The sequence below is a fragment of the Anguilla rostrata genome, chromosome 12 (genome assembly GCF_018555375.3).
Source record: "Anguilla rostrata isolate EN2019 chromosome 12, ASM1855537v3, whole genome shotgun sequence".
Classification (NCBI taxonomy): domain Eukaryota; kingdom Metazoa; phylum Chordata; class Actinopteri; order Anguilliformes; family Anguillidae; genus Anguilla; species Anguilla rostrata.
In genome coordinates, this window is record NC_057944.1 from 10,214,700 (window position 1) to 10,241,901 (window position 27,202).

Consider the following 27,202-nt stretch of genomic DNA (forward strand, 5'->3'; position numbering starts at 1 on the left):
CAAGGTAATATAATACCAATATAGAAGGGAACTGCGCTGAAACTACAGGCCTGTCAGTTTAACTTGCACATGTAAAATACTGGAATATATCAACAGAGACAAGTTGGAAGTATTTCTTGAAATTAGCAACATCCTAAAGGATAGCCAGCATGGTTTTCCCAAGGGAAGGTCACCTCACAAACCTTCTGGTATTCTTTGAAGAAGCTACCAAGTGTTTTGATTATAACAACGATTATGATATTATATACTAGGATTTCCAAAAGGCATTTGATAAGGTACCGCATGAAAGACTTGTTAGTAAAATGAAGACAGTAGGAATTAGTGGATGTATTTCAGAGTGGATTTGGAACTGGCTACAGGGTAGTACACAAAGAGCAGTAGTAGGAGGGATATTATCTGAGCAGGGAACTGTGGGAAATGGAGACTCACAAGGATTGGTGCTGGGACCACTGCTCTTCCTCATATATATCAATGACCTTGAAAGGGACATAGAGAGGATATTAGTCAAATTTGCAGATGATACAAAACTGGGAGGCCCAGTTAAAAGTTTGGAATCTAATTAATCCAAGAATATTTAAATAAAGTCCAGAAGTGGACAGAAACCTGGCAAATAAAATTTAATATAGCCAAATGTAAAATTCTGCATGTGGGAAATAAAAACATTAGGCAGGAATATTTTATGGGAGGAACAAAATTGGAATGTGCTCAGTTTGAAAAAGACTTGGGAGTAATGATTGATCAAAGACTTTCAGATTCTATGCACTGTGCTGTAGCAGTAAAATAAAAAAAAAGGCCAACAGGGTGCTGGGATATATAGCGAAATGAATTGAGTATAAATCCAAGGAAGTTATACTTATCTTATATAATAAATTTGTTAGACCACACTTGGAGTATTGTGTGCAGTCCTGAGGACTATACTACAAAAAGATATAGAGGCTTTGGAAAAGGATCAAAGAAGAGCAACCAAATTGATTCCTGGTAAGAAAGATAAAAGCTATGAGAAAAGACTTAGGATGCTTAACCTCTTCAAGTTTAGTAAAAGGAGACTCAGGGGTGATTTGATTGAGGCTTTTAAATTCATAAAAGGGATCAGCAATGTGAACTACAAAAGATTCTTGCTGTATATACAGTATGTTAAAAATGTAGCACTGCGCCTTTAAAAAATGTTTTTAACAAGAACTCTACATTTCTACAACAGCCAGTTAGCAGTAGCAATGCTTTGTGGAAATGCATCAGAACACAATATCAAACTTTTGGACAAAGTTATGTCTACAAAATGCTGACACAATGTAACGTGAGTGATGATGTCAGCAACTCTGTAACTGAGCAACCATTTCAGTACAGGGATGACACAGGCACAACATGCTAAACAACAAATTATAGACATGTTTGTGTATCCATACTGTAACAACAAAACATCCAAATCTTTACTTTGCAAAATGTTAAGATTTAATACTTTTCAAAGTATTAAAACATTAATTAAAAGGTTCCAAGTTTGAAAATTATTATTGTGGTAGACTACTACCATTTAAACATAGTATAACAACAGCGACTTTTGAAAAACACAGTAACATAGTAGGTATAATCAGGTTTTCCTGTAACCTTTACACCTACTGAATATACAGTATGCATGATTCAACACTATATTAACATTTTATGCAGGGCCATTTTGACTCCTTGTGGCTGGCCACTGTCTATTTTATAGATGCTCATTTTAATGGGAAATCATCTTTTTGATGGTCAGCTATGGATTCTATCACATAAAGGATCTTAAAAAACATGAAGGATATTATAAAAAGACAATAAATAAATTATTTTATTTACCGAAAGGTTATTTTCTCCACACATGATGTTTTGAAATTAATTTCCTATTTTAAACGATCTGTGCATCAAAAACGTCTCAGCTTAGTTTATCCAAAACATTTCTTCCCAGGAGCTGGACATGGAAAAATAACTTAATATTTCGAATGTAATCATTTGTAATACCAATAATATCTGACGTATATGAACGGGAGAAAAACAAACATTTAATTTTTTTGTTGTTGTTAGAATTTTACATCTATTCGAGGCATATCCCGATGACTTCAGGTAGTATGTTAGTGAAAATACATCGAATTTACTAATTGTTCATTTTATCTGAGCAGGCACAAACTTGGGGGGATATTCAGGCGAGAAACTCTTTAGTTCGGAAATAGCCTATTATGCACGTTCGGGTTTCCCCATCTTTACTTTAAACGACAGAAACGAGAACGTTAATCAAGTAGACGGACATAACCGTAGTTAATATTAGACGACAACATCATTGCATGTGTTCAATTTATGATAAAGGTTGCTAAATGTGTCGACAATGTAATCTCGACCCGAGTCTTTGTGTCGCCATAATATGTGACGTCATCGCAAAGACATGCTCGACCTTGCAGGAGAAAACAAGAAAACAATATCTTTTTCGTGGCGTTTCACTCCTTGTGCAACGTTTTTGTAACTACAGTGGGGTTGAAATAAAAAAAGAAGTTTTCAAAATCCTGAGAAAGAGCCTTTTGATACAGCTGTGCTCTGCCTTTGTTACAGGATTATTTTTTTTCTTCCCCACCCCCCATTTCCTCTCCTCTGGCGGAAGTATCTCGGAGAGCAGAGGCCTCATCCTTCCAATGGCGACCGAAAACTGGCAGAATTGCGAGCGGGAGCTACCGAGGAGGGGGTCAGAGCAGAGAAACTGAAATTAAATAAATATATCATTCGATTAGTTAAAATAAGTTCGACGAAATTTTTACCCCCTCAGCAATGGCTGATTCAGTGGCCAAAAGTCAGAATGTTTCGCTCCTTGAATCGGGTAAGACGCCTAAAAGTGAATACATTTCAAAATATAGATATTATGATTTTTACATTTTAAATCCCATTCTGGTCTTTATGTCTCTTGTTTCCCTTTGTAGAGCTATATTACCTAATTTCTCGTTTTTTAACGACTGGTCCCTGTCGGAAAGCGGCTGAGGTGAGCTATGGCTAGCCGCTACTCATTTCTTCATTCGGCGTGCAAAACTGTCTGCTAATTCTTGTGTCAATGTTGTCATCTGAAATTTAGATTTTTAATCTATTGCAGGTTTTAGTGAGTGAATTGGAGGAATACCAGGTGTGTATATTGCGACTCCGCTAAACCCCCGGTACTACCTCTGCTTGCGTCTCGGCACTGGAACGTGAAACTTGTCTTGGCTGAATGTTTTTTTTTTAACCGCTTGTATGTGTGACCCTGTCTCTCTTTTTTGACATCACTCGTTTTTACAAATCTAATTTCAGAGGCTAGTAGTGAAGCCGGTACTTGTAATAAAATTGTGTTTTTCGCCCTAACGCTGGCCCTTGTCTTTAAAGCTCCTGCCAAGGAGATTGGACTGGGAAGGAAACTCTCATCCTAGATCATACGAAGATTTGGTAAGAGTGTATAAATACACATTGTTAATAATTATTTAATATTCTGTCTTCATTGTTGAATGTCTGTATATACTAACAACTCCACCAGGGTGTACTCGTAGCTACTGTCAGTCTAGCGTCGACAGCAGTGTGCTGCTCTCGTTTAAATCAGTTGACAGATTTTTGTTTACGGTGAGAGTTTAGAGAGGAATCGTGGTAAATCGTCGACTCGCATTCGGGTTTCTAAGCTAATATAGCGGAACCGTGATTAGGAAAGATACATTTTATTTCTGAGTGCTGTATTGCAGATAGGGTGGGACTCCTGTGGGTGTGGCTAAGTATCGATTGTCCAATGTGGCCAATCCACTGCGTGTATTTACTTTGGTTAAATTATATCGCTTGTGACCTGCTCTGTGATTCGTCTGAAATGGAAATGTGTTTTGCATAAAGTTAGCCGGTGCCTTCTCAGGCAGGAGCAGATGTTACCGTCTGAAATTGAGCCAAGGACCTTCTGTTTCCAAAAATGTGATTTTTATTTTAAGCTGCTATGGTCTGCATCATTTTTATCGTACAATGTACAAATGCGGTTCTGTTTTCCACCTTTCTCTCTAATCATGTTTCCCCCCCGAAAATGATCGTCTGGATTAATTTTTAATAAAAATAAATGAACACGATGCGGCCAATATCTATAAAAAATGACTAACCTACTAAAATGGCTAATTTTATTATTTATTTTTCAGAAGAATCATTCTGTAATTATTGAATGGTTTTGAAAAAAAAAAAAAAATCTGTCAATAATGCGAATTGGCCGTGTAGTATATAGTTCAGTTCAGCCTGAATGCAATCCAGCAGAAACACTGTAAATAAATAAACGCCGTTACCATTTGCTTTCAAATGGTCGCATTTCCACAGAGTTGCTAGTATGTGCTAAACCTTTCCTTGCGTCCTTATCATACGTGATATTTTGAATGCCAGTTTTGCTGCTCCTGGCCTTTGAGTCTAGTTTGCCTATGGGTTCGGTTTAACTGTTTTTGCGAGAAAATGGAAAACAGGTATCCAAATGACTTTCAGGTACAGGGGACCCTAGTGCACGTTCCGTCATAGTTACGGTGGGAGAACTCTAAATTCAGTTTCAACCTGTCAACAAAATGTCAGTGCATGGCCCTTATTGTTAAGTCCTGGGCTTGTTTTTAACCCAAGCTCTGCTCAATAGCTTTTGTATTTATTGATGCGCTTTTTCTGTATTGGGAAGCTGACTATGTTATTTTGTATTTTATTTACTTTTGCATTCTTTTTCCTAATGTTGTAACCTCACTACACATTTACTTTAGACATTAACAATAGAGTTGATAGAAATGACGGAATGTTAATAATGAATATGTATTTGTGTACTGTAAATTTGTGTAATTGACATTGTTGTTTTGTAGGTGGCTGCCAACAGACATGTGGCACCAGACCACCTGCTGCAGATCTGCAAGCAGATGGGCCCGATTCTGGACCGGGAGGTCCCGTCCAGCGTGTCCAGGGTGCGCTCTCTCCTGGGTACAGGGCGACATTCGCTCCTCCGCACGGCCAAAGGTACCCTTCTTTCCGAATTAGCGAATAGCCTGAAGTATCACCAGGCCCGTTTCGTAGCTAATATTCCATGAAATTCTGTTAGACTCGCTTAAAATCTGTATCATGTATAAACCTTGTATAGGGACATTTTTTAATACGAGAAAGCTCTCATCCTGCTCCGAGCACTGATACATTTAATTACTGAACACTTTATACAGTTGGTTCAGTAACCCATTTCTAAACCAAAGCCTTGTGTTGGTAGTATTGAAAAAGGTTTTTATTTGTTCCTGACGTCATTTTTTGAAAATGTTTTGGATGACGATAAACATTCTTTGCCGCCTTGAATTTTCCTGCCCTGTACCTTGAGCCTGGACCAGCTGTGGATGCTCATTGTGGCGTTTGATATTGTTGTGTGATGATGTGATATTGCTCAACTCCCCCGCCCCCCCCCCCCCAAGACTGCAGAAAAGTCGTGCGGAAGGGATCGTTTTTCGCCGCGCTCCACAGGGGAAGACCGCCGGAGGTGTCTTTGAGCTGCAGGGACCCTCCCAACCTCGGTAGGCGTTCTCAGGCTTTTTGGCGGTTTTTACCATTTTTAAATGTGAATATGGCGGGTTGGGCCTCCGTGGCTGGGCTCTAACGGCTGCGTGTGCGTCGCCGGCAGTGATGGTGTGTCGCGGGAGGGAACTCACCGGAGCTCAGAGGTTCAGCTCCGTCAACCCCGTGAGCAACTATCTGCACATGAGGCTGCACAGGAGGATTCTGGGACACCTGTCGGCCGTCTACTGCATCGCGTTCGACCGGACCGGTCTCCGGATCTTCACGGTGAGCAGGGGGACCCTGGAGGGCTCTGGACCAGCCCAGCGTTCTTATACAGCGCCTCACAATTGATGTTCTCAAAAGGCTTCGGGCCGTAGTTCAAGAACAGCCGTGACTAAGATTGAGCGTAGTTTAGGGTCTTAGGAGGTGTTGAACCAGAGGTTGAACCGGGTTGCTTCCGATACTTGATTTTTTTTCAGTTTCCGTTAAAAATAAAAGCGTTCAAATGTGAACGACGGCAAGATGGCCGCCCTGCCTCCCTCCCTTCCCTGTTTGTGAACGCCGCTCCTCCCCCCCCCCAGGGCGCTGACGACTGCCTGGTGAAGATCTGGTCCTCCTTCGACGGGCGGCTCCACTCCACCCTCCGCGGCCACTCGGCCGAGATCTCGGACCTGGCCGTCAACTTCGAGAACACCCTGATATCCGCCGGCAGCTGCGACAAGACCATCCGGGTGTGGTGCCTCCGCACCTGCGCGCCTGTGGCCGTCCTGCAGGGCCACAGCGGCTCCATCACCTCCCTGCAGGTAGGGGGCGCTGCACCCATGCGCCGCAGGTCAGGGAGTTCCCCAGCTCTGTCCCTCACTCGCTGGCTGTCACAGATCGGCTTGGCTGGATTTTGGCCCCAGGCACAGACCTTGCGTCGGTTAGACTTTTTTTTCTCTATTGTGGGAGGGGTGAGAAATACATTTTTGTAAAGACCCTGGAACCGGTTGTTTGAGTTCTGTGGGCAGCTGCTGTAGAACAAGATTTGTAATTCAAGTGGGTTCAAATTTTTTCCCGCCCAAAGTTTAACTTTTTTTCACTAGACTGCGTCCCCCTTCGGCCATTATCATTGCTTTATTTACTTTTAAAAATTCTTTGGCTTTTGTGCAGAATTGGGTGATGTTCACACTCGTACTGTGCATTATGTAGCCATTTAAGACGTAATAATTGTACAAGCACATAATGGCCAGAAACACAATAGTGATGAAACGCAAAGTTTGACAACAAGCTACAGCAGCCTATACGAGCACAAAAAGCCAGTGTTTAAAATACGGGAAAAGATAATCACAATTTAATCCTTTTTGGTTCTCAAAATTCCTTTGTGTGTCCGCAGTTCTCTCCGTTTGCCAAGGGCTCCAAGAGGTACATGGTTTCCACGGGAACGGATGCCACGGTGTGCGTGTGGCAGTGGGACGTGAACAACATCAATTTCAGGTGATCCCCCTCGCCCAAATTCGTCAGCAGTTACTGCAGGCGGGAAAATTGCTCTCTTCCTGCAGGTGGTGACTAGGGGTGGGACATTTTACGATTTTCTCTAAACGGTGACAAGCTGATTTTGTCCTTGGGTCTACTCAAGTACTTTGTTTTTGTGCCTAAAGCTCGTTCTATAAGGGCAGACCTGATTGAAGGCATCACAGGGCTTTTTCCTCTGGCTTTAGTTCACAGAGGAACGCTGGGACAGGAATAAGTTAGTGAGCACCGGACAGCTGTCCATCTCCTGTCCAGTTTTAATCAGACTTTAGTAGATGAATAATAATGAAATTTTACTTCGAACAGCTTTGACATGTCAGTAGTCATTATATGTTTCAATAAGATTCATAACTCAAGTCGGATACAGTTTAAGCCAAAGTACAAGCAGTCTGACATTCATACAGCCTAGTCTCTTAACTGTAACAGAGGGGAGGAATAATTGTAACAGTGAATGAAAGCGCCCTATAATGCGCGTATGGAGGTTTTTTCTGCACATACTAATGTTAATCAAGGAAACACATTTCAGATGGTAACGTGCGACCAGCCACACCCTCAGATCATAAAGCGTAGGGCTTTCTGAGAAAAGACTGCGCAAACATTGATGAACAAGCAGCTTCGTACCTTACCGTGAAGTGAGTTGTGCTAACGTTCAGATCGACGAGAAAAGCCGCTTTTGTTTGTTTCTTAACACCCGGGTAAACTTTTAAAAAGCAAATAGCTTGCCATACAGACCAGTCTTGTGTGTGCTTATTATAAATGCCTGTGACCAGGTGGCTGTTTTTTTAAAAATTAATCCCCTGGAGCATCCAGAAGATAATGCGCTGTTAACAAGCAAATTGGTTGAGCATATTTAACATTAAACACTGAACTAACTTAGAGTCAGACACATCGGTGAGTACAATTCATTATGAACTAATATTAGACACAATTTAGGTCTCCCCAAAAGGAACACTACACATAGATGGTTCTCAACACCATCTACTGTCCCTAATCTCCAAATCTAAAAGCCCTCCATGTCCTTCCTGGGTTCCAGCCCTGTCGTCTCTTTAGATGACATTCTGTAAACATACAATAGCAAAAAAAAGCATGCGGTGTACAAAAAGTTATTGACTGCGTTACACTTATGATGCGTTGCGTTTATACTGACTCTCCTTTACGTGACCGTTGAGCTTTTTAATAGGCGGCCACAGCAAGGTCGTAATATTCCCACAGCAAAGCCGTTCCCGACTCATTCGAAGTTCTCCCTTAAGCGATTTTCGTATGATTTCTTTCTGCGAACGATTTGCCAGGCTCTTAACACTTGGACTGAAAAGAGGGTGTGCACATGTGCAAAATGAGTTAAAACAATACGTTTATTTCTTCAAATAAATTACGTTTGAGACATGTAAAATAATTCCTTTCCACTCGTTAGAAGATGAAGCCGAATCCGGCCCCGAGCTCGAAACTCGGGTCAGGTCGCAGCCCTCTGCCTCTGACTCTGAACGGCTCATTAATCGATTGGGCTGTTTTGAGTCGATTCTTTTTACAGGCCGTGAAACGTACACGAGTGCTTGTCACATATCTCACCTGAAAATGTTAAAAAGAGGAGCTGGGTTCGGATATCAGTGGCGGCTTGACTGCTTCCAGTGGCCAGCTGAAGAACACCGCTCAAGGGTGTGAATGAACTGGCGCTACCCCACAGGATGTCTTCATTACAGAGCAGGGAGGCCTAATGAATAGAAACTATTAAGTTTGAATGGGGGGGTTAATGTGTATATACCACGTATGAGTGGGCAAATATATATAAACCTGTGTGTCCCTCACACACACAGATACAGACACTGATAATAGCTGTTTTTTTATAGGCTGTGCTTTGTAGTAGGCTATTCATTAGACAAAATAATTCTGATTCTTTTTTTTTTGTTGATGACATCACTTTTTTTTAAGCGTTTAGGAATCTGTGGGGAAGTAACGGTTCTCTCTTGTAAACGGTCCCTTTTTGGCCCCCGATTGTCGTAAAGCAAACCCGATACGGTCGGGCAAACGAGAGGAGGCAAAAAGGCCTGAAACGTGTTTTCTGTTTGTGTTCAAGTGATCGGCCTCACAAGTTTACAGAGCGGCCGAGACCGGGGGTGCAAGTCATCTGTTCTTCCTTCAGTGCCGGTAAGGACCAAAAAAAAACAAAAAACCCCAAACAAATAAATAGAAGGGTCAACGCAGAGATCATTCAGTGCGGTGCCTTGCGTGTTCATGTTAATTAAAACGGTAAATTAGGTTTAAATAGTGCTATGCAAACATCGATAGCGTCTGCTTGTGTCATTCAGACGTTATGTAGCCATCGGGATGCTGGTGGAGACAAAGTAACAGCAGAAATGGAAATGGATATTTTTGGACTTGAAATGCAGAAGGCGAAAGCGTCTGTCTGCTGGCGATGCGTTTTGAGACGGAGCTCTCTTCCTCCGGCAGCACCGCGCTGTGAAACGCGTCGCCAGCCCATAGAACGCAGTGCAGGAGCTTTCTTTGCTCCGCGGGCAGTTATTCGCCTTGTGCATTTTCAGCCCAAGAAATCTTCTTTTTTTTTCCAACGCTTTAGTGTTTTCCCAACTTTTGTGTTGTTGGTTTGATCGCCTCCTTGGGAACTCTTTGCTTCAATTCACTTCCTCACAGGCCTGATTCGTTCAGAGAGAAAGGAAAAGTGAAACTGTGGCGTGGTTTGGGATGTGTGGCAATGGTCTGAGAAAGTGTTCCTGTTGAATGTCGTAGGTGGGATGTTCTTGGTGACTGGAAGCACTGACCATGTGATCAGAGTCTATTACCTGGGCTGTGGAACCCCAGAGAAGATTTCCGAGCTGGACTCCCACACAGTAAGACTCCTCTCTCTCTCTCTCTCTCTCTCTCTCTCACTCTCTCAATCTCTCTCTCTCTCTCTCTCTCTCTCTCTCTCTCGCTCTCTCTCGCTCTCTCTCGCTCTCTCTCTCTCACTGTCTGTCTTTCTAGGAAGAATAAAAAAAGCAGACATGGTCACGAGTCATCCTGTTCAAAAAAACAATTTAACCTGCCACGTACCTGTGAAACGTGGTTAAAGGATGAGTCAGGCGGGATGGTTGTTGTACCGCTGGGTGTTTCCCACGGAAGTTGTGGTTGTCACAGTTTTGATTTCTTTTTTTTGAAGTAATAAAAAGAATTTGCGGCTTTGTGACACTTCCTGTTTCTTGCCATATCAGCTACCATCCTCCCCTCCGATTTAGTGTATTCTGTGCAATTTATTTTTTATTTTTGGCAGTTTTGAATGGTACCTGTCTACCTTAATGTCATCGTCAGTGTGATTTGTATACGCCTGAGCATTTTAACCGCATTGCTCGGGGCTGGAAACCAAGTGCAACAGTGTCCACGGATTCCGGAATGCGCTGGGATCAGGATTTCCCATCCTTGTCGGTTATCGCAGTCAAATGTTTGGCCCCCGTCAACAGTGTTGATGGCGTGTGCTCCTTTTCTTCTGAAGGTAACGTTGTCACTGACAGCGGGTGCTCCATCAAAGGCTCAAATCTCGCAATGTAGCCTACAACGGGCTGTACCAAAACAAACTAAAGATATAACCAATGACACACGGTAACCCTGATTTGTTATTTTAGTCATGCAATTTGAGGATGCATGCTCTTTCTCTCTTTGATGGACTGAAGCAATTAAATGCACTGTATTAGACAACATCGTAGACAACATCAGTTGTCTACGATCATGAAAATGCACTTCTTGTACGTCGCTTTGGATAAAAGCGTCTGCCAAATTAATGTAATGTAATGTAATGTATTTGCTGGTATTTGTTCCTAGTGGCAACTGCCCGCTGATTTCTTTTGAAACTTCAAGCATTTGTTAATTTGTTCACTACCCTTGCGCATGCTGTTTTAATGGTTTCCCACTGCTTTGCGTGCATCTATTCGTTAATAAATTATTATTCTAAAACTTTCCAGGATTTCTGCTGCTTTTTGTTCTGTTTCCTTTTTTTTTTTTTTGGATAACAGTGCCATGACTGCTTCGTGACTTTAGCCAATATTTTCTGTGACAAGCACCTAGTGTTAGCGACGAGACATTTTAAGAATTAGTAACCATGGCAGAATTGCTGTGTGACAAGTAGGCGACCCATTTAAAATGATTTCCTTCATGTTTTCAGGACAAGGTCGACAGTATCCAGTTCTGTCATTCTGGGGAGAGGTATGTGATCTATTTTGATCGATATGTTGAGTGGAACACATTTTGTTCAGTCTAATTGGATCTATTTCTGAAAACAAGATCGTAAGAACGTTTAGGTCCGAGGAACGTCCGTGATTGATATATGTTGACCGGTTTTAGAAGAGATCGAAAAATAATCTTCCATTCTAATGAATCTGAGTAATTATATCTGTTTAGATCTATTTGAGTGAGGAAGGTAATTTTTTCCATCTCTGGATATGTTTAATTCTGACTGGTTTAGATCTGCTCGTGGTGAATTTGGTTCATCGGTGAATATTTTTGATCGGGCGCTATCTTTGGGCAGGTTCGTGAGCGGGAGCAGGGACGGCACGGCTCGAATCTGGGGCCTGAAACAGCACCACCAGTGGAGCAGCACACTGCTAGACATGTCTGCTACTCTCCCTGGGTAGGACCCCTCACCCCCCCCCCCCCCTTTTTAGGAATGACATCAGACATGCTCCGCCCTTCCACTACCTTGTCCCCTGTTCTGATTGGGCAGTTTGAGTTAGTTGCTGTTGTGGGTAGTCGTTCAGGCCTCCTGTGGGCTTATCCGTGTGCACCCACGTTTCCGGAGGTACAGGTAATGCTTTTCTCACCAAAGGTTTGTTTCACAAATGTCATTTGCATGTCCCAAATGACTTAAGGTAATTATGTGGTTATTTCAGGTCTTACCACTCAACACTGAAGCTATTTCTCTACACAACCCTCAACCCCACTGTACCACTCAACACCGAAGCTATTTCACTACACAACCCCCAACCCCACTTCACCACTCAACACTGAAGCTATTTCTCTATATTCTAGTGGTTCACTACAAAGTAATCTGCACTCACACATCCAGCAATGGAAAATGAATAATTTTTATGAATATGGGACCTTAAACTTGAGTTGATACAGATCTTCTCAACTAAAAGTGCAGTAGTTGCTTTTGTAGTAGAATGGAGATCTTGTGGTTGAGTGAGCCAGGGTTTGGTCTGTTCTTTGACAGATTTATGCAAATTTTCTGTTTTTCTTTACGTCGAAGTTCACAGTCTCAGACTGACGAGGAGAGCTTCTTCAAATCCAAAGTGACGATGGTGTCCTGGGATCGCCACGACAACATGGTCATCACAGCGGTCAACAACCACCTGCTCAAAGTGTGGAATTCGCACACGGGGCAGCTGCTCCACATCTTGAAAGTGAGACAGCCGTGTTCTCCCCTACCTCTTATCATCGCAGTTAACAGAGCGTTATTGGTTGGGCGAAACAGACTTGTTTCCATGCAAAGGTCATTGACTGAACCAATTAGATATGCCCCCCTGTTTTGTCACTTCTGTGAGAAGAATCTTGTTGCTTGTTTCAAGTGAACTGGTTGTCTGAAAGTGTGGCATTGTAAGACCTAGGAGCCAGTTGTGTGTTTATTGTTGAATGAACCAATGAGGAGAGACTAACCGTGCTGTTGCCTCCTGCAGGGTCATGACGCGGAGGTGTTTGTGCTGGAGCCACACCCCTTTGATCCCAGGGTCATGCTGTCTGCTGGGCACGACGGTAGCGTCTTCATCTGGGACCTCTTCAGGGGCACCAAGATACAGCACTACTTCAATATGGTACGCCTGTGTCCTTAAATGACAACAGCAGCTATATAACATGCAGGAGCGCTTTTTATCAGCGGCTTCTGTGTAACGGCGTCTCTGCTCAAAGGGGGTGCCAGTGCAGCTTAATGGGTAGGGAACTGGACTTATAACCGAAAGGTTGTGGGTTTGATTCCCAGGTTTGGTTCCTGGGGCACGGTCCTTGTACCCCTTTAGTCTCTGCTGGTGAGTTAGTACTTTCCGAAGGTCCGTAAACTATCGGGGTGGAGCTTGCAGTGCTGATTGGTCAAGTACAGTATTTGTGAGAATTAAGCAGACCACAAGCCCCAATGCCAGCAACTGAAAAAACATATAGCAGCAGCTAGAGAGCAAGCAAGCTTTGAAATGGAAGAAGAAAATCAGACAAAATTGCAGACTAATGACAAAGGTGCGAGCTTTGATCAGTACCTGGTCAGTGGACGACATTGACAGGGAATTTGAGTCGGCAACTCACAGAAAAAAGTGTACCGAAAGATTTCTTTGCTTTTAGCTAAACAGGCTGCAGGCCACAGACTACTCGGCTAAACAGTACAGATCACTCAGCTGAACCGAGCACAGACCTCTCAGCTGAGCAGAGCACAGACCACTCAGCTGAGCAGAGCACAGACCTCTCAGCTGAACAGAGCACAGACCTCTCAGCTGAACAGGCTACAGACCACTCAACTAAACAGGGAACAGACCACTCAGCACAAAAGTGCTCTAGGATCCTTTTTGTTATATGTATGAGTGTGAAGCATGGCGTTCCTGCAAAAGAGCATCTGTGCTCAGTGAACCTACCCTGGGTAAATAAAGGTTAAATAAAATTCCTTGTTTTGGATAGTTTCTGCCAGTTTTTAAGTTCCTGTAACCCAGTTGAGGAGGGCTCTTAAGGTACTGTACCTGAATTGCTTCAGTATGAATCGACCTGCATAAATGCTCACTGTGTAAAAATGGAGCCTTGATGTGTGAGTCACTCTGGGTAAGAGTGTCTTCTAAATGACAGTAATGTAGCTAGCGTTAGGTTGACTCTGTCGGTTCTCGCATTTGATTGGTTCTCTTGTTTTGATTGGTTTTTGTGTTTGATTGGTTCTCTCGTTTTGATTGGTTTTTGCATTTGATTGCCTCTTGCCTTTGATTGGTTCTCGCTTTTGATTGGCTCTCGCGCTGACTCACTTGTGCAGATTGAGGGCCAGGGTCACGGCGCCGTGTTCGACTGCAAGTTCTCTCCGGACGGCCAGCACTTTGCCTGCACTGACTCCCACGGCCACCTCCTGGTGTTCGGCTTCGGCAGCTCCAGGCCCTACGAGAAGGTAAGCGCGGCAGGCGGCCGCCGCCCCCCGCCAAATCCCGCGCCCGCCGGGTTTCACGGCACGCCGACACCGGAAGCTTCTCCGCTGAGAAAGAGTACGTGTGCACGGGCGACCCTTTCATAAGGGGCTTCGTTCAGACCTGGATCAAATACGTATTCATTTTGGATTCAAACACTTTTCTACGCTTTACTGATCTTGTCTGGTGTCACTGGAACCAATGAAATACTCTCAGAAAGTGCAAACCCCACCTTCTGGTCATATTGGCAGGCTCATTTACACCAGGCAAGATCAATAGAGCACAGAGAAGTATTTGAATCCAAAATAAATACATATTTTACCCAGATCTGGCTTTGTAACATTGTTACCTTAATATAAGTTTTCATATTGTAATAAATATGGACTAGCGTGTGACCATATCAAGAAACAGTTCTGCAGTTTAGGGCTTCTTCCTTTTCCTCTAGCTGTGTTCAGCGCTGCTGTGACAGTGTAACTGGGTTTGTGACTGAGCGATGAGTTGATTTATCGGGGACTCTAGCGGACATGTTTCTCCCAGTCAGTGACGGAAGTCTTCCCCTCTCCTCCAGCTTCCGGACCAGGTGTTCTTCCACACGGACTACCGGCCGCTCATCCGCGACGGCAACGGCTTCGTGCTGGACGAGCAGACGCAGCAGGCGCCCCACCTCATGCCCCCGCCCTTCCTGGTGGACGTGGACGGGAACCCGCACCCCCCCAGGTACCAGAGGCTCGTCCCGGGGCGGGAGAACTTCGCCGACGAGCACCTGGTCCCCCAGCTGGGATACGTGGCCACCAGTAAGTGCGCCGGCAGGCTTTACCGGAAGATTCCGCGCTGTCTGGTAGTATTGGGTCAATCCGCCCAATCAGGGGGATTGGGTTTTTTTTTTTGGTTTTTGTAATTTCTTGAGTTTGGGCATAATTTACAGTGTCGTACCATCACCGGAGTCTTGTGTTCCGCTCCGGTCAACATTGTGTATAAGCTAGCTGGGATTACTCCCCCGCCCATCAGAAGGGAAGTCTCCGCAAGACTTGAAAGGCAAAAGCAAAGTTCAGATACGCGGCACCCTCTACACCATGATACACCAGTTCCCGCACGCCTTAAATCAAGAAAAAGTTTTACAACAGTGGACGAATTGCCAGATAATATGCCCCCTCAACTATGTAGGCTTAAACTGTGGAGAGAGCAAGACCAGTTAACACATCCTAATGCTGCTGTGCAAGACCCAGCAGAGAGTTTGCCAAATGGAACATCACTAAATAGGAGAGAATGGTGTACACTTAATAGAGCAAGATCTGGAGTGGGAAAAACAGGATCAAATATGGTTGGATGGGGATTGAGGGAACATGGGAGATGCTCATGTGGTGCAGAAAACCAGGATATGGACCACATCCTAAATAATTGTCCCTTAAGTCCACCTGTGACGGAGTATGACCTCCTAGAAGCAAATGACATCGCATCACAGTGGATATTCGTTTGGCGCGATAAGATATGAATTAATGAATTTACAGTGTAATGTCCGTGATGTTAGAATCTTTCCCTTCGAAACTGATCCCGGATCAGAGACTGTGTTGTGTGTTGGATTGAGCTTGAAAGGGCTGACCCTGGGAAGCTGTGCATTTTTTGGCTATTTTTATTGCCTAATTGATGATCTGAAACGTTTGTGACCCTACTGTGCGGTCATCGTGGGTCACCCTTGAATTTGGGGGAGTGGGACCTTGAAAGGGTATTGAATTGGTGGGTGTGGGAACCCCGAAATTCCAAAATGCATCCTTTTGTGCGTTTATGAATAGTTTGGCCGGATGCTTTCATTGTCAGCGACGTCAGAGGTCTCCATGGTAACGGACACTGAATAGCCATGTTAGAAGGAACCAAAGGGTAGATACCCAGACAGCTGCGGTGAAGGGGTTTAGTGCTGGTTTCTTAATGGAGAAAGTCACCAAAAATGGGAAAACTCATCTTTACTTTGTAGTGCAGGAATATGCAAGGCTGTACTCATAAACGTTAGAGAGCATCCCTCTGATGATTACTGCTCGTTGGGAATAAATCTGCCCTTTCATCTGAAAACTACATTTGTTGCTATCTGTGGCTTTTCATGATCATTGCCATTTTTAATGGTGATAAACTGTGTAGAGCAACATGTGCTTCACAATAAAACAACATTCATAATCAAAATGATGAATTCAAGAGGCAGAAAATATGAAAACAAGGTCAACTTAAGAAAAGGAAAAATTAAATTAAGTCCACAGATTCGTTTTCAAAAGATGTCTTTGAAAGCGACTTTAAGAGATGGTCATCCGATTAAAGTTCCCTTGCATACACACTGAAATGGCTCTGTCAGCCAAGCAAATTGGCACATCAATACAATGTTCCTATCTTTTAAACTTTAGCTTGTAGGAAAGTGTGTATGGCCATTTCCATGTTTCACTTTTGGCCTCAGTCTCCCATGGTTCATTGCATAGTGGACTGACGTCTGAAATGTAGGTGAAATGCTTTATGGGAGTTGTATTTTGGTGGAAAATCAAACGAGTTCTATACCCAAGAGATGTAAAGCCTGTGGAAATTAATCTAACTATCTGGTATATATTAATGGCACCAAGTATACAAGTAACATCATGTATATGTATGAAGAAAATGAAGTTATTTCGTCCTTCAAGAACGATGTTTACAACATCTAAAGGTAATAGTTTTGGTGCACGTGCAGGGTGCACAGAGAACATGTTTGGTGTTGCGGTTTCTGAAATAAGGTCACAGCTGCAGGAAAGGTTTGGTCAGATGTTCAGTTAGTCTCACTGGAAGGAACAGTGTGTGCTCCTGACAGGGTTTCCCCCAGAAAAGTTGTTAGGCCCGGTGGCAAGTATCTTTTGACAGGGGCCGGCAGCCAAGTGTCTTTTTTGATGGGGGCCCGGCACGGGCCTGCGACGGACTGATGGCAGCTTTAAAGTAGGGCCCTATAGTTTCTGTGATAACAGAATCACGGACGGAATCACGGAATTGAGAATTTAAAAAAGCTATAACACAGATTCCATTGGGCCCTACATTAAGTCAGTGCTAAAAGCTGACTGAAGATTTGAAAATATAACTACGTAATGTGAATGTTGTTATAAATAAGTCATTTATTCAACACACATTTTAAAAAATCAACAACTATTTACAGCATAGCATAGTCTTACAAAGAATCTGTCAACAATGTACAGACTTGGAATGCTGTGTTTTCAACAACAACAAAAGAAATTAAATAATATTAAAGTTTTTGCACTCCACAAAAAACTACTGAATCTTACAACAAGCCTTGGAATGCTGGGGACATTTAAATAGGGATGGGAATCGCGAACCAGTTCCAAGTTGTCCTATTCATTGGAATCGTATGGCTCCGAGCTTATCGATTCCGCTTATCGAAGCTAGCATGTTTTTAGGACAGCTGCGCATTGCGAAACAATGACGTAACGCCTTGGGGGAGGCACGCACGCAGACAACCTCTCTCAGGTGTTTGTTTTGGACGGCAGCTGTCACAACAAATTTGATCCGGGCTGCCAGCCTTGATACATTCTGTTGCGATAAAGATTCTAAGACGACTCAGCAATTTCTCTGGATTAACGGGTTATTTTCTAGCTTGAAATGCGATCGTATTACGAAATGGCTACACGTCATGTAACGTGCAAGTAGTTTGCTATCTCACTGGATACGAAATAAATGTTTTTACCAATAAATAATAATAATAAATGCGATTTTATCCATGGAAATAGCTATACAAAAGGGCTAAATAAATATCGTGTTTGCGATTGCCGTCGTAGATGTCAGAAGGAAATGTCCCTGACAAAAAAAAAAAGTTTTCTCTCTTTGCAGTGGTTTGGGCTGGAAACGAGCTGTAAGAGCGGGATATGCACAACACTGCCTACTTATTGGCTACTAAATCTTACAACAATGTACAGCCTTGGAATGCTGGGCACATTTCAACAACAACAAAATATCTATGTATCTATTACTAACTGTTTGGCTAGCTAGCTAAGTTAGCTAAATGACCACATTGTCGTGCATATCAATGTCACCAAGCTAACGTTATTAATAAACAAGTGAAGTCGTTATTTAGATGGCGATTAATACATCATGTAATGTTACAATGTATCGAACGTTACATTCATGCTACTAGTTTAACGTTACCTACACACTGCGTAAGTTAATATAAAAAGAATGTAGGCTACTTACCGACGAGATGAAGTGATAACACAGTTTGTAACGAGGTTAGTTAGCCTACTAAAGAAATGGTGCCTTGCTAGGTACCGTTAGCTTGTGATAGTTGGAAGCATCAAGTGTTGAACGTCACTCTATGCACAATGAGGGTAAAGAACAGACCTGCTGTTTTCCTATAGTGCGTTCACGTTTTAACCAACAGATGTCGCTGGTGAGCTTTCCAACCAAGCCGCCCCACTGTAACTGTAGTTTAAAAAACATATTAAAAATATGTTTAAAAAAATAATAAAAATAAATAATAATAATAATAATCCTCGATGCTTAGGTCCGGCGGGGGGTCAATTTAGGCCCAGTTGCCCGCCGGGCTTGCAATACACTGGCGGAAACCCTGCCTGAACATCGAGATTGAGAACATTGAGAACGCGGATGCACAAATGAGCGCGATATTGAAAAGAGCCATACTGGAGAAATCCAAGATAATTCACACTCTGAATCCAAGCTGACGTTGGAAACCAAGCTAGGAAGGGGAAATGCTGGCAAACACTGGATTATCATTCAAAATGTGACTGTTGGACCGACCACCCTGAACTGTGGCTTTTAAAAATATACCAAGCCTATTTTCTCACAAGTGTCACACCTTACATTTTACCTGCAGTGTAGTGTATTTTAAAGGGTAAGCACCACATAATGGCATCTTCCCCGAAGATATTAAGGCAAGGCAAGAAGTTTATTTATATAGCACCTTTCAAACACAGTGGCAATTCAAAGTGCTTTACACAGGCATAAAAGACTGTAAAATTGCAGTTAAAAACACAATTATGTGAAATGGGAGGAAAAAAGGAAAGGAATGAAGGCATAAAGGAAGAAAAATAAAAAGATAGAAGACTAGAAGCAATAAAAAAGAAATTACACAGTATACTGAAACTTTAAAATCACTACGAGAGATTATTTGTTTAGAAATTTGACCTGACAAATCGACAATTTGTCAACAACATATCTGCAATTTCCTTCGATTCCTGACGTATGTCTTTCACCATGTGCTATGCCTGATTTTCATATTTTGGAGCAGCTGTGATGTCATGCCACTGTCTACCCTATTGAATTGGACTTAAAAGTCCTGTCAGCCATTTGGGGTCTAACGTAGATCTCAGGTGGTTGTCATAATAGGGTCTGGGTCCTTCTATGTTCTGTGACTGTCTATATATTCAGTAAACACGCTTGTGTGCGCACAGTGATTACGCAGTAATGTGCGTGTTGCTGTGTGTGTTTAAGTGGCCTGAGGAAAGAAGTGTGTGTGTGACTAGCAGTGAATGGCGAAGCACAGCAGGGTTGTGAGTAGGGTGGGGGGGTGGAGGGTTTGGGGGCGGGGGGGAGATTTGTTCTTTCTCTGGCTCCTTGCAGCCCTGCGGGGGGCGGAGTCTCACGTTGTGCGGCCCTGCAGGGGGCGGAGTCTCACGCCTCTCTCCGCTCCGCTCCAGGTGACGGCGAGGTGGTGGAGCAGGTGATCAGCCAGCAGACCACGGAGCAGGAGGAGGCGGCCGCCGCCGCCCAGCGCAGCGTCCTGGACGAGGCCATCCGCCAGCTGCAGGAGCAGCAGGACCAGCGGGGGGGGCCTCCAGGCCCCGCCCCGGCCGTCGCCCACGTCCCCGCCCCCGGCCCCGCCCCGGCTCGGCTCGGCACCCCCCGCAGAGGTACGCCATCCCGTCCCCCCCGCGGGGTCGCCGCGTCACGGGCTGGGAGCGCGGGCCGGTTCTGACGCGCGTGTCGGTCGCTCGGTTACAGTGTCGACCAGCGCGAGCATCGACGTCCAGTCGCCGTCCAACGTGGGCCTCCGCCGCAGCGGGCAGGTGGAGGGCGTGCGCCAGATGCACCAGAACGCGCCGCGCAGCCAGATGGCCACCGAGAGGGACCTGCAGGCCTGGCGCCGCCGCGTGGTGGTGCCCGAGCTCCCGCCCAGCGCCTACAGGTGAGGCTCCGCCCCCGCCCCCGCAGGTAACGGGTCTGAGCTCCCGCCCAGCGTCTGCAGGTGAGGCCACGCCCCCGCAGGTAACGGGCCTCCAGAGGCTGGACCTTTGGGACTGTGGGTGTGCGCTGTATTTAAGTGGCCTGCGGTGTTTCCTGTATTTCAGCGCGCAGGAGGAGTTCCGGGTGATGAAGGGCGAGGAGGAGATGGCTCTGTTCAACGCAAAGAGGCGCCAGGTGACACACGGGAGTCTCAGGGTGAATGTCGGGCCTCTAGGCCCTCATTTTCAGAAACATTCCGCATGAGTAACGTGCGATATAATGTTAATTCGTGCCACAATAGAGATCGTCTCAGGGCAGTTCAGTGAAACGATAGCGAGGAATTGAGTGCACACACTGCCCAAAATATTTGAACTGCTATACTTTGAACGGTTCATTGAAATCGGTTTATGATAATTGAAGGATTGGATGTAACTTTCCATAAAGAAGGAAGTGAATGAGGGAAGGGATTGAATGGTGGGAGGGCTGAGGGGAAAAGAGCTAGAGAAGTGGACGACGAGCGTAGTACAACAGGACACCTGCCAGCAAAAACTGACTACATTACCCACCATGCCTCAGGACGACTCTGACGAGGACGTGCCCTGCACCAAGCGGCCACCGTCTCGCAAGCAGCGGCTCAGAAACCTCCAGAGCTTCATCGAGTTCTCCTGCGAGGAGGGCGAGGAGACCGCCACCTCCGAGGTAATGGCCGCACTGAGCGCGTGCGGAACGGGTGCCCCGCCTTTCCTCTCACACGCCTCACCCAACCCTCCCCCCCCCCCTTTCTGAACTCTGCGGGTGTAAAAGTTACACAGCCCAAAACCATGAACCCCAGGTATGGAAGCTTCGCGTTGTGAATCTCTACTGCAGGAAACGTGCTCTTTGTACACACTGAGAATAATGCAAGTCTGTCAGCACACTATAGAAGCCTACCAGCCACAAACGGTTTAGAGCATCAGAATTTAACCTCCCCCTGCTGGCAGTGTGGAAAAATGCATCTGCCCACTTACTGATTTTGACTGTCCATAATATGTTTACATTCATCCATAAGTTCCTACGCTCTTTTATGGATCGTCTTATGGAAAACAGCACCACCTAGTGAGCAGGCTGGGTACTGGGCTGCATCTCGGATGGGTCTCAGGTTGATTACTGTAAAAAATTACTGATTACTGGGATTCTGTAAAAACAAAATATATATATAACGCAGGCAAGACCATACGAGGTACACCAAACAAGGTAAACGTGTTTCCGGTCTTTTCCTTTGTACACACAGAGATTTGTGTGATTCGATGTAATGTCTGTTTTCCATAAAAAGTTCATACATTGCGGTCTAAGAATGATTAGTTTGTAGACTGTTTTGGTTGTGCTGTGTTATTTTTTCTTCACCTTTGTCATGGTTGATCTTGTATTGTCTTGCTGTATATTCAGCCACCAATAGGTCACTAGTATAGTTTTGACCCGTCTAAGGCCCATAGAGTTCAGTACCCAGCCCCTGCAGCAGGAGGCGCTGTCGGTGTACGTGCTGTGCATTTAGCAAACGTATAAATGGCTGTTATGGGCGTGATGCAGCGTCTTCCTCTCCTCCTCCTCCTCCTCCAGGACAACGAGATGGAATGTAGCGACATGGAGTCGTCCAACGACGAGGAGTGGCGCAGCGACAGCTCCAGGTGCGGACCTCCCCCTCCCCCTCACCCTCCCCCTCTGCTCCTCTCCTCTTCCGGAACTCTCTCTCTCCGGGCCGACCCGCATGCACGCGTTCCCTCAAGCCCGAGGGCTTTAGCGTCGTTCCGCGCACGGAACCCGGAGGCCCGGTTCCTTCTAAAACGGAGGTCTAAGCCCTCAGAGTAAACGACCACGCCGTGGGTGACGTGCGGCCTCCCGGACGTCGAGTTTGTGATGACAGCCTCTCGCAGTGGAGATCAGGGTTCGAGCCTCACGAGATCATTGCCCTTACGCTTCGTTTTGCTTGGGCTTTACGCGATTAATGTATCAAGCTGCTTGGCGTAGGTACCGTGAGCTACATCGTAGAATTGTCCAATCAAAACGAGTCTAGCAGGAAGGCAATCAATTAAAATTTTATCATTTTTCTTCATTAATCTTACTTTCTGTGGTAAAATTACAAAAAAAAAAACACGTTGTTAGTCTAGCTAAAACAGAGAAATTGGTAGTTCTGAAAGATTTGACCAAGCGTACTGTATGTGTGTCCTGACAGGAGATCTGTGCAGGCCTGGGTTGCACACGTGGAGGGCCGAGTTCAGACAAGTTCTAATATGTGCAGTAAAAGCTTACAAATGCTCTGTTATGAATTGAAATCAGTTTTTTTTCATTCTCTGAATGATTTATTAGTCTTGTCACGTCTTTCATTTTAAACGTAACTTAAATTTCGAGGCAACCCCTAGAGGGAACTCAGGGCGCGCCACTTTTGAAAAATGCTGTTCTAGAGCGGGGACATTCCAAAAAAAAAAACCGCCTCTTCAAAGAGCAACAATTTCAGGTAGCCGTCCAATTGGTTTGTGCGTTCGGAGCGTCCGGCTTCTGATTGGCCGGGGCGGGCTAACGACGCTGTGTTCCCCCGCTAGCCATTCCTCCAGCGAGTACTCCGACTGGACCGCGGACGTCGGGATCAACCTCCGGCCGGCCATGCCCCTGTCGTCACGGAGACGCGTCCGGCGCCAGCTCAGCGTGTCGGTGGAGGAGGCGGAGGAGGAAGAGGAGGAGCAGCAGCAGCAGGACGAAGAGCATCGTACTCCTCAACCTCGCAAGCAGAAGAAGCCTAAGAGCAGGACGCCCAGGGTGAGGAGAAGGGCCTCCGGTGGCTGCTTGGCCTCATAGAGAGAACGAGCTGAGGGACTGCAAGGCTAGGTAGCTGCTCACAGAGCAACGTCACACAGGGCTCCATTTATTCTGCCTTTTTAAAAATCACCGCCGCAGTCGGCCCACCCAGACTTCACCGGAATTCGTCTGAGTGTGTTTGGATTTAAAACCAAGGGGGGTCGTGATTTATATCCCGAAGCTACAGAAATGGCAGAAAATGCCACCGTTCTGACCCTAAAGTACTAGGACCTGTGGCGAGACTGCACTGTCTGTATTTGTATCTGACGCAGTTACGTGTGAAAATCTCAATCTCTGTGTTCCGCTCCGGTTTAAACGCTGTTCTGTTCTCATACGCAGCGACGGAGTGTCAGACCGTCCATCAACAGAGAGGTGTCCAACGAGTTCCGCCCCTCCCCCTGGATCACCGACGTCTTTCCCCGCAAGTCTCCCTTCGTCCCCCAGATGGGTGACGAGGTAATCCCCCCCCCACATTTAACAAACGGATCTGACTGTTCTTCACTTCTAAACATTCATCGACAGTGGCTCGTCATTCCTTACTGTGTCTGTTCTGCCTGTCCTGCTCCCTCCCTCCTCCCCGCTCTGTCCAGGTCATATACTTCCGGCAGGGTCACGAGGCGTACGTGGAGGCGGTGGCCAGGTGCGAGCTGTACCCCATTAACCTGGAGAAACAGCCCTGGAGGAGAATGGAGCTGAGGGTCAGAACATTCGTTTTTTAACTTGTTCATTCTTCTAGTCTTCCTTTCCCTTACCCAGAGCTGCCTACAAGCCCATTGTGGCAAGGCACAGCCCCCCTGGTACCCAGAGCCAGTTAGCCTACGCCGTTAGAGCACTTAGCTGCACGCTAGCCTACGCCGTTAGAGCACTTAGCTGCACGCTAGGCTACGGTGTTAGAGCACGTGGAGTACGCTAGCTGCACGCTAGCCTATGCCGTTAGAGCTCGTAGCTGCACGCTAGCCTACGCCATTAGAGCACATAGCTGCATGCTAGCCTACGCCGTTAGAGCACGTAGCTGCACGCTAGCCTACGCCGCTAGAGCACATAGCTGCATGCTAGCCTACGCCGCTAGAGCACTTAGCTGCATGCTAGCCTATGCTGTTAGAGCATGTAGCTGCATGCTGGCCTACGCTGTTAAAGCACGTAGTGTACGCTAGCCTACGCCGTTAGAGCACGTAGCTGCACGCTAGTCTACGCCGTTAGAGCACGTAGCCGCACGCTAGCCTACGCCGTTAGAGCACGTAGCCGCACGCTAGCCTACGCCGCTAGAGCACATAGCTGCATGCTAGCCTACGCCGCTAGAGCACTTAGCTGCATGCTAGCCTACACCGTTAGAACACTTAGCTGCACGCTAGCCTACACTGTTAGAGCAGGTAGCGTACGCTAGCCTACGCTGTTAGAGCACGTAGCGTACGCTAGCCTACGTTCCACCTGCCGCGCGCTACTTTAGCGTCCGGGCACAGTATGTTCTGTGTCTTCCAAATCATGTTGTAAAAACAGTTGAGAAGTGTTTAATGAGTGGGGGGGGGAGCAGCTCGCATTGACGCTGGGGGGCTGTTCAGACGTGTCTGACGTGGACCCCACCTTCTTCAACAGGACCAAGAGTTTGTGAAAATAACGGGGATCAAGTACGAGGTGTGCCCCCCCACCCTGTGCTGCCTGAAGCTGTCTCTCATCGACCCCGGCACGGGCAAGCTCAGCGACAAGTCCTTCTCCATCAAGTACGTACCTCCAAAACCCCCCCCAGTGTCCCCAAAACCACCCCACAATGCCCCAAAACCACCCCAGTTCCGCAAAACTACCTTCCAATTCCCCAAAACCACCCCTCAGTGCCCCAAAACCACCCCCCAATGCCCCAAAAATAATTTGTCTACTGTCTTACTGTGTAACTTCGTGTTTTACATCAGGTGCCCCTTGCAATCTCAGTGGGGTTTTTCCCGGTTAAGTAAAGGTTAAAATGAAGCTAAGAGAGTAAAACTCCCCCAGTTACCCTAACCCCTCGCACCCCCCAGTGCCCCAAAACAAACACGTGCTCTTCTCAGTGTCACTGGAGGCGTGGGTTTGTGAACAGATGTGTTGAAGTGTGAATAGTATGTTCACCTCTGGTCTGTTAGCAGCAGTCTTCTGGGTAAAGTCCAGGCGGGGGGGTGGCGGGGGGAGTTCAGCCCGTTATAAAGCCCTGTTTTAGTTCATGGAAGGGCTCGGTGGTCCGGTGCCAGTTCCGAGGGGCCCACAGCGCTGCGGGGTGGCACAGTGTGGGCTCCAGCAGGATGGCAGCATCTCGGGGAGCGCTGGGGACCCCTGCTGGTCCATCAGGCACCTGCAAGTCTCCCCTTAGAGCTGCACACAAAGGGCCTGATTTTGCTGAGACTTTTAGCATATTCAAAACTTTTAGCACACACAAAAACCAGTAACATAGCTAGTGATTGGTGCAAAACAAATACCATGACCAATCATTGATCATGTTGTTGGTTTTGCGTGTGCTAAAACGTTTTGCATGCGTTAAAGGTCTCGGTAAATCAGGTCTGAAGTGTCTTGTCGACCTTGGTGTGATAACATCCCGTAGTCTGCAGAACAGCACGCGCTTGTCTGGCCTCCTGAAACAATGTCGGAGGTTGTGGTAATTGATGCTGAATATACATACGATTGGGCTTTTCAAATTGGGCTTGACAAAGTTCAGCAATGTAGCGCATTATAAAAATAGATTGCATATTAAGGTTTGCATATCAAACAGCAATTGCAGTTGTTGACGTCAAAATGTAAAATTTACTTTTCTCAATCCTCAGATATCATGACATGCCGGACGTCATCGACTTCCTGGTGCTGAAGCAGAGTTACGATGAGGCGAGACAGCGCGTCTGGCGCCCAGGTAAGCGTTCGTAAAGAGTATGAGCGGGAGAACTGATCCAGGGTCAGATTTCCCACTCCACGTTCTGAGCTCTTCCAGCATGAGCGAAAAGACTAAACTGACCCAGAGTCAGCTCTGCTACCCTGAGCTGCTTTATGAATACGCAGCCTGGACTGATGGTGTCCACAGGGACGTGTAGGGAGAGAGCGGGAAAATGTGCTCCTGGGTTTCACATTTGTTGTTTTATTTAGTAATAATGCAACATGTTGAATCTCATGTTCTCCTTGTATGTAAGATGGCTGCCTATTCCATTGCCCATGCTCAGAATGGCCACACAGTAGTCGGTCTCCCACAGTTAAGATGGCCGTGCATTGTGTACTGCCTCTGCAAGATGTCCACGCAGTAGTCGAATGCCCAAAAGTAAGATGGCCGCATGCTGCCCACACTGAAAATGGCTGCATGGCCCGTTAAACGCACTTAAAGTGTCTCTGTGCTGATTTATAGATGACAGGTTCCGGTCTGTGATTGATGATGCCTGGTGGTTTGGGACCATAGTGCATCAGGAGCCATATCAGTCCGAGTACCCCGACAGCCACTTCCAGTGCTTCAAAGTCAGGTGTGTGTGTGTGTGTGTGTGTGTGTGTGTGCTGCGTGTGTGTGTGTGCGTGCATGTGTGCGCGAGTGCATGTGTGTGTGTGTGTGTGAGCGGGCTTGTGCGTGTGCGTGTGTGTGTGTGCTTGCGCATGTGTGTGTGCGTGCATGCGTACGCGCATGTGTGTGCGTGCGTGTGCGTGCACATGTACATTTGTCTATGTGCGCGTGTGCGTGCGCATGTGTGTGCACATGTACATTTGTCTATGTGCGCGTGTGAGTGTGCGTGCGTGTGAACAAGTGAAGCGACTGTTAGTGTGTATGTTTGCACATGTGTGGGAGTGTATGAAATTTGTTTTAGTGTGTAGGAAGTGAGTTTGAGTGTGTATGAAGTGAGTTTGAGTGTGTATGAAATTAGTGCCAGTGTGCATGTCCCTGTTTTGTGCTGATGGCAGGTGGGACAACGGAGAAACGGAGAAGCTGAGCCCCTGGGATGTGGAGTGCATTCCTGAGGACGGTATGGACGCCCCCACAATGTCCCCGCAATGCCCCTGCAATGCCCACGCCAGGTCCCTGCTATGCTACACTCCCGCAACGTCTCGCAATGTCTCCG

General features: G+C 45.9%; 1 protein-coding gene across 2 annotated transcripts in view; it reads left to right on the forward strand.

The window, feature by feature from the left end:
- The first annotated feature begins 2,393 nt into the window (after positions 1 to 2,393).
- brwd1 (bromodomain and WD repeat domain containing 1) overlaps positions 2,394 to 27,202 on the forward strand; it is a 34,844-nt gene continuing 10,035 nt past the window's right edge. Inside the window, exons 1-29 of one of the 2 annotated variants that reach the window (XM_064302751.1) lie at positions 2,394 to 2,830; positions 2,931 to 2,989; positions 3,098 to 3,127; positions 3,364 to 3,423; positions 4,830 to 4,980; positions 5,418 to 5,516; positions 5,624 to 5,784; positions 6,081 to 6,302; positions 6,875 to 6,975; positions 9,083 to 9,153; positions 9,754 to 9,854; positions 11,159 to 11,199; positions 11,522 to 11,623; positions 12,242 to 12,395; positions 12,669 to 12,803; positions 13,988 to 14,116; positions 14,701 to 14,926; positions 19,799 to 20,011; positions 20,103 to 20,286; positions 20,450 to 20,540; positions 20,901 to 21,023; positions 21,921 to 21,988; positions 22,901 to 23,114; positions 23,493 to 23,609; positions 23,744 to 23,851; positions 24,747 to 24,871; positions 25,937 to 26,019; positions 26,503 to 26,614; positions 27,045 to 27,106. In XM_064302751.1, the coding sequence (XP_064158821.1) occupies positions 2,782 to 2,830; positions 2,931 to 2,989; positions 3,098 to 3,127; positions 3,364 to 3,423; positions 4,830 to 4,980; positions 5,418 to 5,516; positions 5,624 to 5,784; positions 6,081 to 6,302; positions 6,875 to 6,975; positions 9,083 to 9,153; positions 9,754 to 9,854; positions 11,159 to 11,199; positions 11,522 to 11,623; positions 12,242 to 12,395; positions 12,669 to 12,803; positions 13,988 to 14,116; positions 14,701 to 14,926; positions 19,799 to 20,011; positions 20,103 to 20,286; positions 20,450 to 20,540; positions 20,901 to 21,023; positions 21,921 to 21,988; positions 22,901 to 23,114; positions 23,493 to 23,609; positions 23,744 to 23,851; positions 24,747 to 24,871; positions 25,937 to 26,019; positions 26,503 to 26,614; positions 27,045 to 27,106 (3,391 nt within the window). In that variant the 5' untranslated portion in view covers positions 2,394 to 2,781. The remainder of the gene's footprint in view (positions 2,831 to 2,930; positions 2,990 to 3,097; positions 3,128 to 3,363; positions 3,424 to 4,829; positions 4,981 to 5,417; positions 5,517 to 5,623; positions 5,785 to 6,080; positions 6,303 to 6,874; positions 6,976 to 9,082; positions 9,154 to 9,753; positions 9,855 to 11,158; positions 11,200 to 11,521; positions 11,624 to 12,241; positions 12,396 to 12,668; positions 12,804 to 13,987; positions 14,117 to 14,700; positions 14,927 to 19,798; positions 20,012 to 20,102; positions 20,287 to 20,449; positions 20,541 to 20,900; positions 21,024 to 21,920; positions 21,989 to 22,900; positions 23,115 to 23,492; positions 23,610 to 23,743; positions 23,852 to 24,746; positions 24,872 to 25,936; positions 26,020 to 26,502; positions 26,615 to 27,044; positions 27,107 to 27,202) is intronic. The other variant, XM_064302752.1, reaches the window with a different exon arrangement.